Source organism: Balaenoptera borealis, assembly GCF_965194805.1.
Source record: "Balaenoptera borealis genome assembly, chromosome: 3".
Classification (NCBI taxonomy): domain Eukaryota; kingdom Metazoa; phylum Chordata; class Mammalia; order Artiodactyla; family Balaenopteridae; genus Balaenoptera; species Balaenoptera borealis.
This window is the reverse complement of record NC_138866.1, coordinates 100204129-100220145: the sequence shown is the minus strand read 5'-3', so window position 1 is coordinate 100220145 and position 16017 is coordinate 100204129. Positions and strand designations below refer to the sequence as shown.

The window sequence follows — 16017 nt, the reverse complement described above, 5'->3', positions numbered from 1 at the left end:
TCAGCTTACGTACAACTTTACTTTTTGGATAGTTTTTATGGCAAGAAAGCTATGTTTTAACCACTTCTAACAGATTAACTACTGTAAATTCAGCACTTTCTAATAATCCTTGGGTCAAAATAACTTTAATCACAGAATTAGAAGTGTTTTAAGCTACACTATGTTTTCTGAAACAGTTAAAAGACTCTTGGGTCATTTGCCATTTTTACAGGGTGCTGTAAATACGCTTAATGGCATCGGCTTCTTCTTTATCAAGGATGCCTTTCTCCACATAAGCATCAGCTTGTTGGTTGATGAAGTCCCTCATCTTTGAAAGGTCATAATCTGGAAAATATCATTAGAGTATCATGAGCAAAGATAAGGAAAGCACAGCCCATTACAGTGATTACCATTAACGAAGAAGCATTTTGTAGAACATCATTACCATGCCCTGTCTTTCACGTTGGAAGGCATTTTAGTTCTTGGCATTTGTGCTGTAGTTTGCAGCTTCAAATCATGTTTACACGCATTATGTTATCCCATCTGATCTTCATCACAACTTTTCGAGGTGTTCAGGTGGGGAGAACAGCCCTCATTTGACCAGAGAGGGAACAGGCTCATAAACCAGGCCTTGGACAACTTTAATATTTATACCAATCACCTGGGGCTTTTGGAAAGTTGCAAATTTGTATTCAGTAGGCCTGAGGTGGTGCCCCGGATTCTGCATTTTAAACAAGGTCCCAGGAGATGTTGATGCTGCTGGTTCAGGAAACACACTTGGGGTAACAAGACCCTAAAGCTTAAGTGCCTTATTCAAGGTCACACAGCTAGTAAAAGTTATGATCAGAACCAGGTGTTCTGACTTGAACTTGTTACACTGGTTAAGCCCATGTTGCTGTGACAACCCACTTTTTTTTTCCATATTAAGAATTACCTTGATTTTCATGTTGTTTGAATTACATGCATGGAGTGAAAAACGAAACCATAACCTCTTTGTGGTTCCTCTGTCCTACTTAAACAAAAAATTTAGGTAAACCATTGAACCGTCCACAAAAAACAAAGAGATCCTCAACCAAGTAAGGAGGCTGCTGGTGCCATCTTTCTGAAGGCTTGAAAAAAACCCCACATCTTCCCTTGATTAAGTGTTATATGCTTATTGTTTTAAAATATGGAAAATACAGAAACATGAAAATAAAATTTAAATCACCTGAATTCTATGAATCATTGATAACCAGAATGGATATTTTGTTCTGTTTCCTTTTAGCTTTTGGATGTATCTTTCTCAACACAGTTATGATCACAGGGTACATTCAACCTTATACCTAATTCCTTTCACTCAGTTTACAGTGAGCATTGATATTCCTCAGAAACACCATTTTTAATGGCTACATACAATACATCCTATGGAGGAGAAAGGAGAGAGGGGGATACAAAAGCTCAGAGCATTCCATGGCCACCTTTAGCTACCCTGAATAGAAGCTGAACCTGGGTCACTTGGGCATCTTTAAGCCCCTGCATGAAAGGAAAACCAGACTTGAAGGACCTCTGTACAAGCACCAGGTGTTTATCATACCACGCTGAGCTGAGGCTCAGAGAGAGGTTGTTTCCTCTCCACCCAGGAGGGCATTTGCTCCTTTCAGTTTGGGCTTGGCCATGAGAATGGAAGAGAGAACTCCCAGCACTGGACACTTTACAACCATCATCTTATTTGCTCCTCACAAAACCCCATGAGGAAAGCATTAGCGTCCCCGTTTCAGAGATGAAGAAACAGGACAGAGGAGGTAAGTCACTTGCTCTGGTCATAATAGAGTCAGGTTCTGAATTCAGGTCTGTCTGTAGTCACTGCCTTGACCACTCTACGGCCTTGAAGTAGTGACTATGAAGCATCTAACACGTGCAGAACATTCAATAAGTGTTTGGAGGCTCAGTTTTGTTTTGGTTGTTGACTTTCCCTTTCTCTCAGGCGCGAGTTAGAGAATCAGGCTGAGTGTACATTCTGTGTGCACCTCCCGAGCTGATTCCTCACCGACTCATAGGGCACAAAGGGGCACCTTTTAATCATCACTGGTTCTTCAGAATCGGTTCTGGGTCAGTATCTTTAGTGGGACAAAAGGCAGACTCCCCAAAACAGCTGTGAAGTGGTCCAGGTGATTTGAATGGACAAACAGGAAAATATTTTGCTTTCTTTTGAAATGGAAAAATGGTCTCTTGATGACATGGCTGTCACTGTGTGCCATGGGAAAACTGGCATGGTGCAGAGGAAAGGCCATTGGAGTCCATCCCAGCTCTGCCCTAGCTGGCTGTTAGAGTACACCAGGAGTAGCTAACTTTCTACTTAAAAGAGGTTTTAAGGCTGTAAGGCTCAAAAGAGATAAGGGCTATAATTCACTTTTCTAAAAGTACAGACTTTCTTTTTAAGGCTCCATAAGATTTCATCATCTTCCTCACTGTCACATCACATGGACTTCCCTTTCCTGGATTTGGGAAGGAGATTCAGGTCACCCAGGCCCCTGTCAAGCAAAGGGCATCTGCAGAGGTTAAGGAAGGTCAGAACTAATAGTAAGACTTCCTGCTCCCACAGCTGCAGAAGCTGTATGGCTCTAGGACTGGGTCCCCACAGGCTTTGACAGATGGCCCAAGTCAGGCAGAGCACATATGAAGGCAGGGGAAGAAGAGCTCTCTGTTTCTGCCTTCAGAAGGGTGAACTGCATGTCACCCTCACTTCCTGGAGGCAGAAGGGAGCCTCATACCCACCACTGTCATTCGGAAGCTTGCTCACAGAGCCTTCAATAAGCATGCACTAGAGTTCCATGATTTACTAGGTTGGGCGTTTCTGGAACTGGAAGACTGAATTGCAGGATGTTGCTGATTATGACCAGGAGTCAGATTCATGTGTTAGTCAGTGAAAGAAATAACATGAATACTCTAAATGGTTGGTCCCTACAATTTACATTGGTTTCAGAATGCATTTTGGTACACACTGTATTACACTAAGATAAACTTTAAAAAATTTTTAAAGTCTTTGCCATAATTGATGGCATGTTCTAATTTTTCTTTTGTAGTGGTACATGAAACAATGGTGCATTTTTCAATCAATGACAGATTTGATGAAATATGGTTCATGTGAATTTTAATGGAACTGATAGCCCAGAAATTCGTATCATTTTGAACCAAATAAAGTATGTGTGAAGACCTGATAATTGTTTCCATCTCACTCAACTTGTACGATCACAGGCTAAAGGGGTGCTGAAAATACATACCTCTTGCTCCCACTGTGTTCTGTCTCACTGGTTTTCAAACTTGGTTGCCCAGTGGAATCCTGAAAGTTTAAAAAATACTGATGCCTGGGTCCTGCCCCTCAAGTTTGATTTAGTGGTCTTGTGGGCATTAGGATATTTGGAAGCTCCACAGGTGATTTGAATGCATTTTCAAGTTTGAAAAGCACTGCTAATCTCATTTAAAAAGCATCACTTTGCAACTGCTCTGGCCAGACACCTGGGAATCATACTAGAATCCTCTCTCCACAGAGCTCTTGAGCCTCTCCCTTCTTTATTTCCTCTGCTTTGCCTTGGTTTAAGCCGCATTATATCTGCTCCAGATCCTTACTTCCCATCTCTTGCCTGGTTTCTGGGGTTTTATTTTTTCAATCTGTAACCATACTGCTGCCAGAGAGATTTCTCAGTCCTTAACCTAATTAAGCCCTAATTTTAAGCCCTTGGGCTAAAATTAACCTCCTTTGCAGGGTGCACAAGCCTCCTCCTGACTTGGCCGCTGCCCACCTCCCCAGCCCTGTCTGCAGACCTCAGTGCTCCTGGAAAACTGGCTCCAGTTCCCGTAATACATCACTCTCTTTTGTCCCTTCATGTCTTTGCACCAGTGTTCCCTCTGCCTCTATCTCTCCTCACTCGTAAATTCTTCCTTGCCTTTCCAGCAAAGGCTTTCCTGCAGCTCTTTCTCCCGATGTAAGGAGATGTGCCCCCTCCTCTCATCTCTTTTGCACCACCATGTTATCTGTGTTAGCCCTGAGCAGGGCCCGCCGGAGGTTTATTGATGGTGTGAGCAACCTGGCAGGGGGTGAGGGGCTGCATCTTATGGTCCTTCACATCTCTGGCACTCAGAACAGAGTCTGGTTGTGTTTTGTTTTAACTAAGTGAGCGGCTACCTTTGTGACTGCAGGGTGCACCTAATACGTGCTCAGGAAACATCATTGTTTAAGATACTCCAAGAGAAGGGGGGCGGGTGGGTACACAAAACAAGATTGGCAAAATGTTGATAATTATTGACGGTGGGTAATGGATGCATGGTAATTCATTATACTGTTCTCTGCTCCTGTTTGACATTTTTTATAATAAAATGGAAAAGAAAAGAAAATGCCTTTGCTTGAAAGGCTGATTTGAAAAATAAGAGAAATGGAGGTCTATTCCCTTCCGCATCTGAGAAGCACCTAGAGTCTTTTGGGCTCTGAGAGGGGACTTTAGCCTACTTTGATTGTGGGAATCTTTAATAAGAGCTCCTGGGAATTCCCTGGCGGTCTAGTGGTTAGGACTCCATGCTTTCACTGCCGTGGGCCCGGGTTCAATCCCTGATTGGGGAACTAAGATCCCACAAGCCGCTCGGCCAAAAAAAAAATAAAATAAAATAAAAAAATAAAAACTAAGAGCTCCTGACAAATTGGTGAAGTTTGCAATTTATAATGACACTAATTCCTTACCTTCTTTATTTTCTTTTTTGTTGTGTTTCTTCAACCATTCAATATTTTTTCTAATGGCTTCCAAATAGGCTTCTGTTTTCCCTGGAAAAGGCAAGAGAACCCATATTAAACACTCATAAAAATATCACTGCATCCCTTTTTAAAGACCACACTTATGTTTGAGACCATGAACAAATATTGGACTTATCAAGCACTTGGTGGGGACTGTCCCTAAGTAGGTGGTGTGAATATTTCTGTGGGTGGGTGGGATAAGAGTCCAGGAGGCAGATCCAGGCTGGCAATGTCAAGAGGCCATTATCCGCCAACACAAATAAATACAGTTTGATGTCCTGGCAGAGAAGAGTTTTGATTCAGTTCACTGGATGGGTGGGTCCCTACCAGTCTCAGATTGGGTCATTTCCAGTTAGGGATGGTTCTTTCAAACTGAAGAGTATTATCAGGTCAAGAACTGAATCAGAGTGGCAGATACTTAAGACTCCATCACCAAATAAATGATAAGTAAGTCCAAGTTTGTGGCTTTGTGTAAGCTGCTATACAGGTCTTCTGCCCAATCTGTTAGGGAGTATGTAAAAACTCAGATGAAGAAGAGACCTGAACCTCATTTCAAGGCTGGATAGTAAAACTTAGAACTCCTTCTAGTAAAATTCCCCTGGATGTAAACATTCTCTGATGGGCTTTAAGTGTGGCAGGAGAATACCAGGCATCACTGAAGCACCCGCCCTGTGACACCCTTTAGATGCCTTGTTGTCTGCAAGTGGGTATGATCATTAACTTAGAGATGAGGAAACTAAGGCTCAGAGAAGCTAAGTGATTTGGCTGAGGCCATACAGGAAATAACAGAGGTGAAATTTGGACTCTAGTCTGGCCAAGTTTCTGTTACCTGCACTATCTGAAAGATAAGACTTGTACTCAGACATGAGCACTGATGTACCTTTGTTCTGTCTCAAAGAAATCAACCATCCCCTTAATCAGGTGGGTCCCTAATGCTCAGAGTGTCTGCACCAAGAGATCAGGTGATCTGGAGAGTACCGGATGGCCTAAGAAAAGAGGCCTTTAAAGTCCAGGGCCTTTGCAGAAGCAATGGCTGTCAGAGCTCAGTGTGGTGACCACCTGTTCTGAACCCCCTTTGAACCCTGTTACCCCTAGTCTACTGCCCAGACCTCTTGGTTGAGCTACCTGTACTGTGTGCTTACTATGTGCCAGGGGCTGTGTTTTGTGCTCCAAAATACATTCTCTCTTTCATTCTTCACAACAACCTTTTGACGCAGTCCTATTTAATCCCCATTTTAGAGGTGAAGAAACTGAGGCTTAGAGAGAGGAAGTAAGGCTACTACTTACTAGCCTTGTGAAGTAAGATCACAAGGCTAGTAAGTAGTAGAGCCAGGCTTGAATCTGGGTACATCTGACTACAGTCCATGAACAGTAACATTGCCTTAAGATTTGCTGATGTTCCAATTTCCACCACAACATTTACTTAAGTGACTTCCTGAGCATCTTTCTTCCTGATCTTGTGAGCTCTTACGTCACCACTGGGGTTCCATGTTACCTGGTCCCCAGTGAAGCACAAAGAAACTCCTTTGCAAAAAGGGGTAAGTGGACAAAAGGAGAGAGCCACAATTTTCAGCCCCTATTCAGTTCAATTGCCTGTGTAAATGATTTTAATTCTTTGCTTTTAAGAATGTTAGAGCATGTGAAAGACCAATGTCCTCCTGACTGATGTTATAACATTGCAGCACAATGAATGTAGAGATTTTCATAGTCTGTTGCCCATTTGCTAAGAAGGTCATCAGATTTGGTAACAACAACAAAACAAACAAAAAGCAAAACCAAAAAACACAGCATTATTTCAAATTAATTCGGTTAGAAAAAAGCATTTTGAAGAAGGAAAGAAATCTTAGACTATTTCTAAAGAATGCAACTTCGTTATTTTTAAAGAATTTAAATCAAATTAGTGGTTCTCATAGGGCTTGCTTTAATGAATAGATAATAATGATTTGTCATTAGCACATGAGGTAATTAGGGCTTCTGAAACTTTTGGGGATGTGTGAAAATAGTCTTGCTCTAAAGACGCAGATGGCAGACGCAGACATACAGAATGGACTTGAGGACACGGGGAGGGGGAAGGGTAAGCTGGGACAAAGTGAGAGAGTAGCATTGACATATATACACTACCAAATGTAAAATAGATAGCAAGTGGAAAGCAGCCACATAGCACAGGGAGATCAGCTCGGTGCTTTGTGACCATCTAGAAGGGTGGGATAGGGAGGGTGGGAGGGAGACACAAGAGGGAGGAGATATGGTGATATATGTATATGTATAGCTGATTCACTTTGCTATAAAGCAGAAACTAACACACCATTGTAAAGCAATTATACTCCAATAAAGATGTTAAAAAAAATAAAGAAAGTCTTGCTCTTTGAGTAACTTTAAGCATTCTTCCCACAATCTTACCTATGATATTATATCCTAATATGGAGAGCTTATTTTTTTAAATAAATTTATTTATTTATTTTTATTTTTGGCTGCATTGGGTCTTCACTGCTGCGCGCGGACTTTCTCTAGTTGCAGCGAGCAGGGGCTACACTTTGTTGCGGTGCGTGGGCTTCTCATTGCTGTGGCTTCTCTTGCTGCGGAGCACGGGCTCTAGGTGCACGGATTTCAGTAGTTGTGGTACGTGATCTCAGTAGTTGTGGCTCGCGGGCTGTAGACTGCAGGCTCAGTAGCTGTGGAGCACGGGCTTAGCTGCTCCACGGCATGTGGAATCCTCCTGGACCAGGGCTCGAACCCCTGTCCCCTGCATTGGCAGGAGGATTCTTAACCACTGTGCCACCAGGGAAGTCCCCTTATTTTTAATTTTTTTTAAGTTTTAAAATTTATTTTATTGAAGTATAGTTGATTTACAATGTTGTGTTAATTTGTGCTGTACAGCTAAATGATTCATTTATATATATGCACACATATATAAACATTCTTTTTCATATTCTTTTCTATTATGGTTTATCACAGGATACTGAATAGAGTTCCCTGAGCTGTACAGTAGGACCTTGTTGTTTATCCATCCTATATATAATAGTTTGCCTCTGCTAATCCCAAACTCCCAATCCATCCCCTCCCCTGCCACTGGCAACCACAAGTCTGTTTTCTATGTCTATAAGTCTGTTTCTGTTTCATAGATAAGTTCATTTGTGTCATATTTTAGATTTCACATATAAGTGATATATGATATTTGTCTTTCTCTTTCTGACTTACTTCACTTAGTATGATAATCTCTAGGTCCATCCATGTTGCTGCAAATGGCATTATTTCATTTTTTTTATGGCTGAGTAGTATTCCATTTACATACCACATCTTTTTTTTAAACATCTTTATTGGAGTATAATTGCTTTACAATGTTGTTAGTTTCTGCTGTACAACAAAGTGAATCAGCTATATGTATACATATATCCCCAAATCCTCTCACTCTTGAGCCTCCCTCCTACCCTCCCTATCCCATCCCTCTAAGTCGTCACTAAGCATCAAGCTGATCTCCCTGTGCTATGCAGCTGCTTCCCACTAGCCATCCATTTTACATTTGGTAGTGTATATATGTCAATGCTACTCTCTCACTTTGTCCCAGCTTCCCCTTCCCCCTCCCCGTGTCTTCAAGTCCATTCTCTATGTCTGCGTCTTTATTCCTGCCCTGCCACTAGGTTCATCAATACCGTTTTTTAGATTCCATATTATATGCGTTAGCATACGGTACTTGTTTTTCTTTTTCTGACTTACTTCACTCTGTATGACAGACTCTAGTTCCATCCACCTCATTACAAATAAGTCAATTTTGTTCCTTTTTATGGCTGAGTGATGTACCATATCTTCTTTATCCATTTATCTGTCGATGGACATTTAGGTTGTTTCCATGTCTTGGCTATTGAAAATAGTGCTGCAATGAACATTGGGGTGCATGTATCTTTTCGAATTATGGTTTTTTCCAGATATATGCCCAGGAGTGGGATTGCTGGATCATATGGTAGTTCTATTTTTAGTTTTTTAAGGAACGTCCATACTGTTCTCCATAGTGGCTGCACCAGTTTACACTCCCACCAACAACGTAGGAGGGTTCCCTTTTCTCCACACCCTGTGGAGAGCTTATTTGGGAAAAGGAATATCCCAGCTTAGACTCTGTTTAGGCACTATATTAAAAATTCTGAATTAGGAGGGTAAAGTATAAATATGAGGTTTTGGCCATAGTGTAGCAGACACTGTTGATTCCCCACCCTCATGCTTCCCGTATTTTAGATATGCTAATAGAGGAGCCCTCAGCCAGTGATGGACAGGATTGGCAGATACACACCCCAGCTTCCTCACTCCTCGGGCTCGGTCCACATGGTCCCCAGAGGTCCTCACGGGACTGAGCCCCACACCCACAGCTGAAGTCTGCTCATTAACACACCACAGTGGCTTCTTTCCTTTCCCTGTTTCATGGACCTATCCTCCAGTAGAGCTTCCTGGGGTCACCTGCCAATTAAAAACTCCACCTCAAGTCCTCCTCTAGGTCTGCTTTGGAGGGAACCCAACCTAAGACAATTGGAAGTAGGGGACTCAGCGTCATCTTGTCAGGTTGCTTTCTGCTCAGTGACCAATTACCTATAAAAATGGTGTTGAATTTTTAGAAGTATGAAGTGCATGAAAAATAATTTTATTCACCATATTAACATTATCATTCCACAATAAAGACTGAGTTTACTGCAGCTTAAAGAAAGCTAGACTGTAATCCATTAAAAGACTACTATCTTGTGGATCATAACATACATGATTAGTGCTGTTTCTCTAACTTAAAATAGAATCCCCCCGCCCCCATCACCCTCATTCCCATTTTCTGCTTTAGTTTTATCCATAGTATGTATCACTTTCTACCGTATCACATAGTTTATTTATTAAGCTTATTATTTGTCTTCCTCCCTTAGAAATATTTCTTGTTTGCTGATGTACTCCCATGCCTAGAATAAAGCCTAATACACAATAGGCACTAAGTAAATATTTGTTGAGTGAGTAAATGGATGAAGGCTTCTTATATAGAAGCCAATCATAATCAGAAGATTGTTTGGTGAGCATGGAATCCAAACTAGGGAAACTACAATTTTTAAAAAGAATAAATGGTATAAGTCTTCCTTCCTTCCTTCTTTCCTTCCTTCCTTCCTTCCTTCCTTCCTTCCTTCCTTCCTTCCTTCCTTCCTTCCTTCCCTCCTTCCTCAAAAAATGAATTGTTTATTTACAAGACTTGAAATTCAATGGATTCTGAATTTAAATGATAATTACATCAGAAACAATTTAAAACACCTACGAGGGCTTCCCTGGTGGCACATTGGCAGGTGGATTCTGCATTGGCAGAATCCTCCTGCCAATGCAGGGGACACGGGTTCGAGCCCTGGTCCAGGAAGATCCCACATGCCGCAGAGCAGCTAAGCCCGCGAGCCACAGCTACTGAGCCCACGTGCCACAACTACTGAAGCCCAAGCACCCAGAGCCCATGCTCCACAAGAAGCCACCACAATGAGAAGCCTGTGCACCGCAACAAAGAGTAGCTGCTGCTCACTGCTACTAGAGAAAGCCCGTGCGCAGCAACGAAGACCCAACGCAGCCAAAAATGAATAAATAAATAAATAAATAAAACACCTACCAATGTGCTAAACATACTATATCCATGTGTCACTTAATCTTCACAGAGCTCTATGGAATAAGCATTATTGTTCCCATTTTACTCATGAGGGAACTCAGGCTCAGAGAGGCTAAGTGATGTGCCCAAGCAGACAGCTGAGTAAGGGTCAGAGCCTGATCTTGAACCAGAATGAATCTGGAACCTCTAATGAGTGGAACTGGGTAAAAATTCACCTTTTCGACTAGAGATTTAGTGACTGTTGTTGTCATTACCAAACTGGCCAACAGGCAGTGGTTCTCAAGCTTGGCTGCACATTGGAATCACTTGGGGGAGCTTTAAAAGTTCTGATGCCCGGGTAACTCCTCATACCAAATAGATCAGAATATCTGGAGGAGGGACTAAGTATCAGGATTTTTTTAAAGCAATCCTGAGATGATTCGAATGTGGGGCAAAGTTTGGGAACCACTGCCACCAGTGGTGGGACCTCCACACATTTGCTGGGGCACTGGAAACAACGGGAATAAAAGCAGGTGTTCCTCTGCTCTTAGAGACAAGCAGCTGGTTCCTGTTTACATTTTCTCTTCTCGTGAGCTGTAAAGCAAATCTTCTATTTACACAGTGTGCATTAAAAGCCCATGAGAGTCCACTTTGGAAAACTGGCCTATTTTTTTCAAATTAATTTCAGCTTCCTTTGGAAAAAAATAGCTCATGGCTGAGGTAATATGGCACAAGCCTTAAAACATATGCTGAAGCAGATGGGAAGAGGGCCAGAGTCAAGATGCAGCCCTATTTTTCTGGCTGTTCTGGTTCTCAGCCCTGCAAGAGAAATATCCTTTATTACACATGAATTTGTCCTGATCCTGATATGCTCCCCTGATCTGCAAACATCCCCCTCAAAAAAACCAAACCAAACCAAGACAAAACAAACAACTCTGTAGAAATCAATAGCTTTAACCTACTGAATATTGGATATACTAAAGATATTAGATGTTTGAAAAGAGTGCTTATGAAAATTGTTTGATATAATGCTTAAAATTCCATATAGTAAAGATTATATGATTATAGGTTTGAACAAAGCAACTGATACTGGTATCATGGATGTCAAGGTGGGCCCCAGAGCCATTCAATTAAAGAATTTTTGTGGGAATTCCCTGGTGGTCCGGTGGTTAGGACTTGGCGCTTTCATTGCCGAGGGCCTGGGTTCAATCCCTGGTCAGGGAAATAAGATCTCACAAGCTGGGCTTCCCTGGTGGCACAGTGGTTAAGAATACGCCTGCTAATGCAGGGGACACGGGTTCCAGCCCTGGTCCAGGAAGATCCCACATGCCGCAGAGCAACTAAACCCGTGTACCACAACTACTGAGCCTGCGCTCTAGAGCCCGCGAGCCACAACTACTGAGCCCACGTGCCACAACTGCTGAAGCCTGCGAGCCTAGAGCCCATGCTCTGCAACAAGAGAAGCCACAGCAATGAGAAGCTCGTGCACTGCAACAATGAGTAGCCCCCACTCGCACAACTAGAGAAAGCCCACGGGCAGCAACAAAAACCCAACGCAGCCCCCCCCCCCAAAAATAATAATAATGATCCCACAAGCCGAATGGCGCTGCCAAAAAAAAAAGAACTTGTGCAAAATGATGCCATTTGACGTGCCTGCGAGATGCAGCATGGGATGCTGGGATGAGTGCTGGTGGGAGTCAAGGGACAGAAGTTCAAGCCCCAGCTCTGCCACTCTTTGCCTATGAGCTCTTGGGCGAGACTGTTCATTTTCTAAGGCTTGGTTTACTTATTTGTAAATTAAGGAGTTAATTCTGAAAAGAAGATCCGCGGTTTCTGTATATGGGGAGAAATTCTCCTTTGCTGTCCTGGAAAATCCTGTGTTGGTGGTAGGTCTCTGGCCTGCCTTAGCTCCTGGCACACTTGCTGACTCATAGGGAAGAAGACGGCCTCACTATTTTTGGACATTTCCAACAGAATGCCTTGGGGCTTGAATAAAGACACGAATTTTCCCCTCCTGTGTTGCTTTAAAAATAAAAGCATCCCCGTGAGTTAGTCAACTTATTATCAATTTATTAATTAAATAAGCTGTTTTCTCTTTTCTGGCTTCTGTAAAGAAGATACGGGGGGACTTCCCTGGTGGCGCAGTGGTTAAGAATCCACCTGTCAGTGCAGGGGACACGGGTTCAAGCCCTGGTCTGGGAAGATCCCACATGCCGAAGAGCAACTAAGTCTGTGTGCCCCAACTACTGAGCCTGTGCTCTAGAGTCCACGAGCCACAGCTAGTGAGTCCGCATGCCTGGAGCCCATGCTCCACAAGAGAAGCCACTGCTATGAGAAGCCACACACTGCAATGAAGAGTAGCCCCTGCTCGCTGCAACTAGAGAAAGCCCGCATGCAGCAACGAAGACCCAACACAGACAAAAATAAATAAATAAATAAATTTTTTTAAAGATTAAAAAAAAAAAGGGGGGGATGATAGGATATTTAGGGGAAAGTTATCTTAGCGATGACCTTTTCATCTTAATTCCATTATCTAGCCATAAACTTGACAAATGATAGCATTGGAATGAGTTTATGGGTATTGTAATGCTTATTTCACCCCTTGGATGATTTTTTAAGAAGATTTTCAGTGACTCATAGAGCAGAAGTGAATGAGTAAACATCAAACTGGCAAAAAGAGCCCCACTTAGATCATGGAATAAAACTTTAAAGTTCTTCGGTCTCCAGAGAGCAATTTATTTGAAAAATTAAGCACCATTATAGATATGGTTGAAATTGGAGTAAATTTGACTTCATTGGCATATCCCTATATTTAGGAATAATTATCAAATCATTCAAATAACTGCACCAACTAGAAATCGATATCTTAAAATATTATTCTTAGTGTGAGTCCCTGTAGAAAGCAAGGGTTTAAATAGTCTAAAAATATTTTCAAAGGTGAACGTGTCATTTTTCATCACTGGTAATTAAATTGGATTTTTTACATTTAGCCTGAAGTGAGATGCATGTAAACTTGCTTTGTAAGTTGAAGAGTGACATAAATGTAGTTTGTTGTTGTTGTTATTCCTCTTCCTCACAGGCCTCAGCATATGCTTGGCATGGTTAATCAATATTTGCTTTTGTTGGATGGGGCCATCACTTCACATCGCAAGACCAAAACAGACTCCCTACAGATATTCCTGCCAATGTGTCCTGCTTATAATTATTTCCTTAAGTGGTTTTAGCTATTACCTCATCTCTTGCTCTGCTCTGTAATGTCCTCCAGCTTTCTCTCTGAAGGGAGCCTCTTCTGCACGCTGCTGACTCATCAGTAAGGGAGAGACATATGTGGCTTGTGTTGTATTTGCCTACATATGACTTAAGTTCTATTCTTAGGTCATTTCAGAGCTTGCCTGAGTCCTTCAAGGCAGGCATTGGTCCTTAAATTCCTTCTGTAGCTTTCTGAGCACAGTGCCAGACATGCCATTGGAATAAATGTTTATTTATTGCTGAATAAATGTCTCAAGAAACCCAGCCAACCCTGCCTTCACCCACGTAGATTCTTTTATTTTTCTGCCTAGAGACAACAGGTGTTTTCTCCCTGGGTTTTATAATAGAGACGCAAAATAGCCTTTGAGAAAAGTGCAAATAAAGCAACTGTGAATACAAAGATACATGTCATAATATGTCCTTTTGGGCATTAATTACATCTTTTCCAAGAAATGTTGGCCCTTGGCTTAAGCTCAGTTTGGTGTTTTCTAAACCATACTAGAATCAGTTTTTCTTATCCCAGAGTAAATATGATCAGGGGTAGCATGAGTAAATTAAGTCTCTAAATAATGGGGGGGGGGACTAATTTTAGCCCCAATCCCTACACTTTTCCTAATGTTTCAGGAGAGCCATTACAAAGATTAACACTAACTGGATGGAGTTTTACTCTTCTCTCTCCCCGTTATTACCTGATGGAAATCCTAATGAGAAATCCAACCTCATCATTAGTCTCCACACACTCACACCCTAAATAGGAAGTAGTGGGCTACCAAGAATCAACTCCTTCATATTCCTTTTTTACATAATGCTTTCCTAAAACAAGTAAGAGACCTGGTAGCACCCATTCCTAGGGATATTTGCACAGCGACATAAGGTGTCGTCCTAAGCAATGAGTATACTGCCTCGGCGAGTCAGTTGACCTAGATAGATATGGCTTGCTCTGTTCTAGGGAAGGATGGTCATCACACGTGGGTTGCTCCCGGAGGAGATGATCCAGGCACACTGAGCTGTAGTCCTTTGTGCTGCCCAATTCCTAGCTCTCTATCTCAGGCCACAGGACCACTCTTTTCCTGCTTAGCTATCTTTCAAAAGTTTACTACTCATCCTCCACCTCACATCCATTAGGATGGCCACCATAAAAACAAAACAAAACAAAAAACCACCAGAAAATAAAAGTGTTGGTGAGGATATGGAGAAACTGGAACTTTTGCACACTGTTGGTGGGAATGTAAAAGGGTGAAACCACTATGGAAAACAGTGGTTTCTCAAAAAATTAAAAATAGAATTATCATATGATCTAGAAATTCTACTTCTAGGAATATTCCCCCTGACCAAATTGAATATTTTTTAGTCTTGAGATATTTGTTCAGAGGAGTATTATTTACAATAGCCAAAATGTGGAAGCAACACAAGTGTCCATAGGCAAATAGATGGATAAACAAAATGTGGTATATACATTCAATGGGCTATTACTCAGCCTGAAAAAGGAAGGAAATTCTGACACTCGTTACAGCATAGATGAAGCTTGAGGACATTATGTTAAGTGAAATAAGCTGGTCGCAAAAGAACAAATGCTGCATGATTCCACTTATCTGAAGTACCTAGAGTAATCAAACTCATAGAGACGGAAAGTAGAATGGTGGTTGCCAGGGGCTGAAGAGGGATGGGGAATGGGGAGTTACTATTTAATGAGTTTAGAGTTTCAATTTTGCAAGATGAAAAGAGTTCTGGAAATGGATGGTGGTGATGGTAGCACAATGATATGAATGTACTTAATGCCACTGAACTGTACACTTAAAAATGCTACAATGGTAAATTTCATGTTATGTATATTTTACTATAATTTTAAAAAGATATTAAAAAAAGTTTACCACTCATCCAAAGTGAGCCTAGGGTTGATTGGAAGTATCCAGGCAGCATGACTGGTCAGCAAAGGCGACACATATATCACCAATTCCTCGTTTCCATGCCCATGACAAACATTATTAATTAATCATCGCAACATTCTTTCCTCCTGAGTCCAGAAGCAACCTCATAACCTTTCCCAACATAGGCTACTAGCAAACAATTAGAGTTCATATGTCAGTAATGTCAATATAGGAGAAAATTGTGGTGGTCTATGAAATCCATCCTAGAGAGAAGAAGGGTGTAATAATCTAAAACTTCATGATATAGGAAAAATCGACATGAACTTGATATATTAAGAAAAAATTTCTTTTTCGGCCCTGTGTCAAAAAGCCCCAATAACTGGAATACAAGCAGTACCTTTGGCCAATATCACCACTCATTTGAGCTCATGTAACTCAGGTTGGATTTTCTATATTTTCTACATAAAGGAACCAGAACTCTTTGAAGGAGAATTGATTTCAAGTTTTGGGACAGGAAAATTCGGAGTAGGTCTAGAATAGCCTGTTTAGGAGTTTGGGATTAACAGATACACACT

The 16017-nt window shown here is 41.6% G+C and overlaps 1 protein-coding gene across 2 annotated transcripts in view; it reads right to left on the bottom strand.

Annotated features, from left to right (window-relative positions):
- Positions 1-16017, bottom strand: part of SCG3 (secretogranin III) — a 37497-nt gene continuing 21480 nt past the window's right edge. For both annotated transcript variants that reach the window (XM_082387390.1, XM_082387391.1), the window contains 2 exons: positions 4691-4771; positions 1-324 (listed from right to left, as the gene is read on the bottom strand). In XM_082387390.1, coding sequence (XP_082243516.1) covers positions 206-324; positions 4691-4771 — 200 coding nt within the window. In that variant the 3' untranslated portion in view covers positions 1-205. The remainder of the gene's footprint in view (positions 325-4690; positions 4772-16017) is intronic.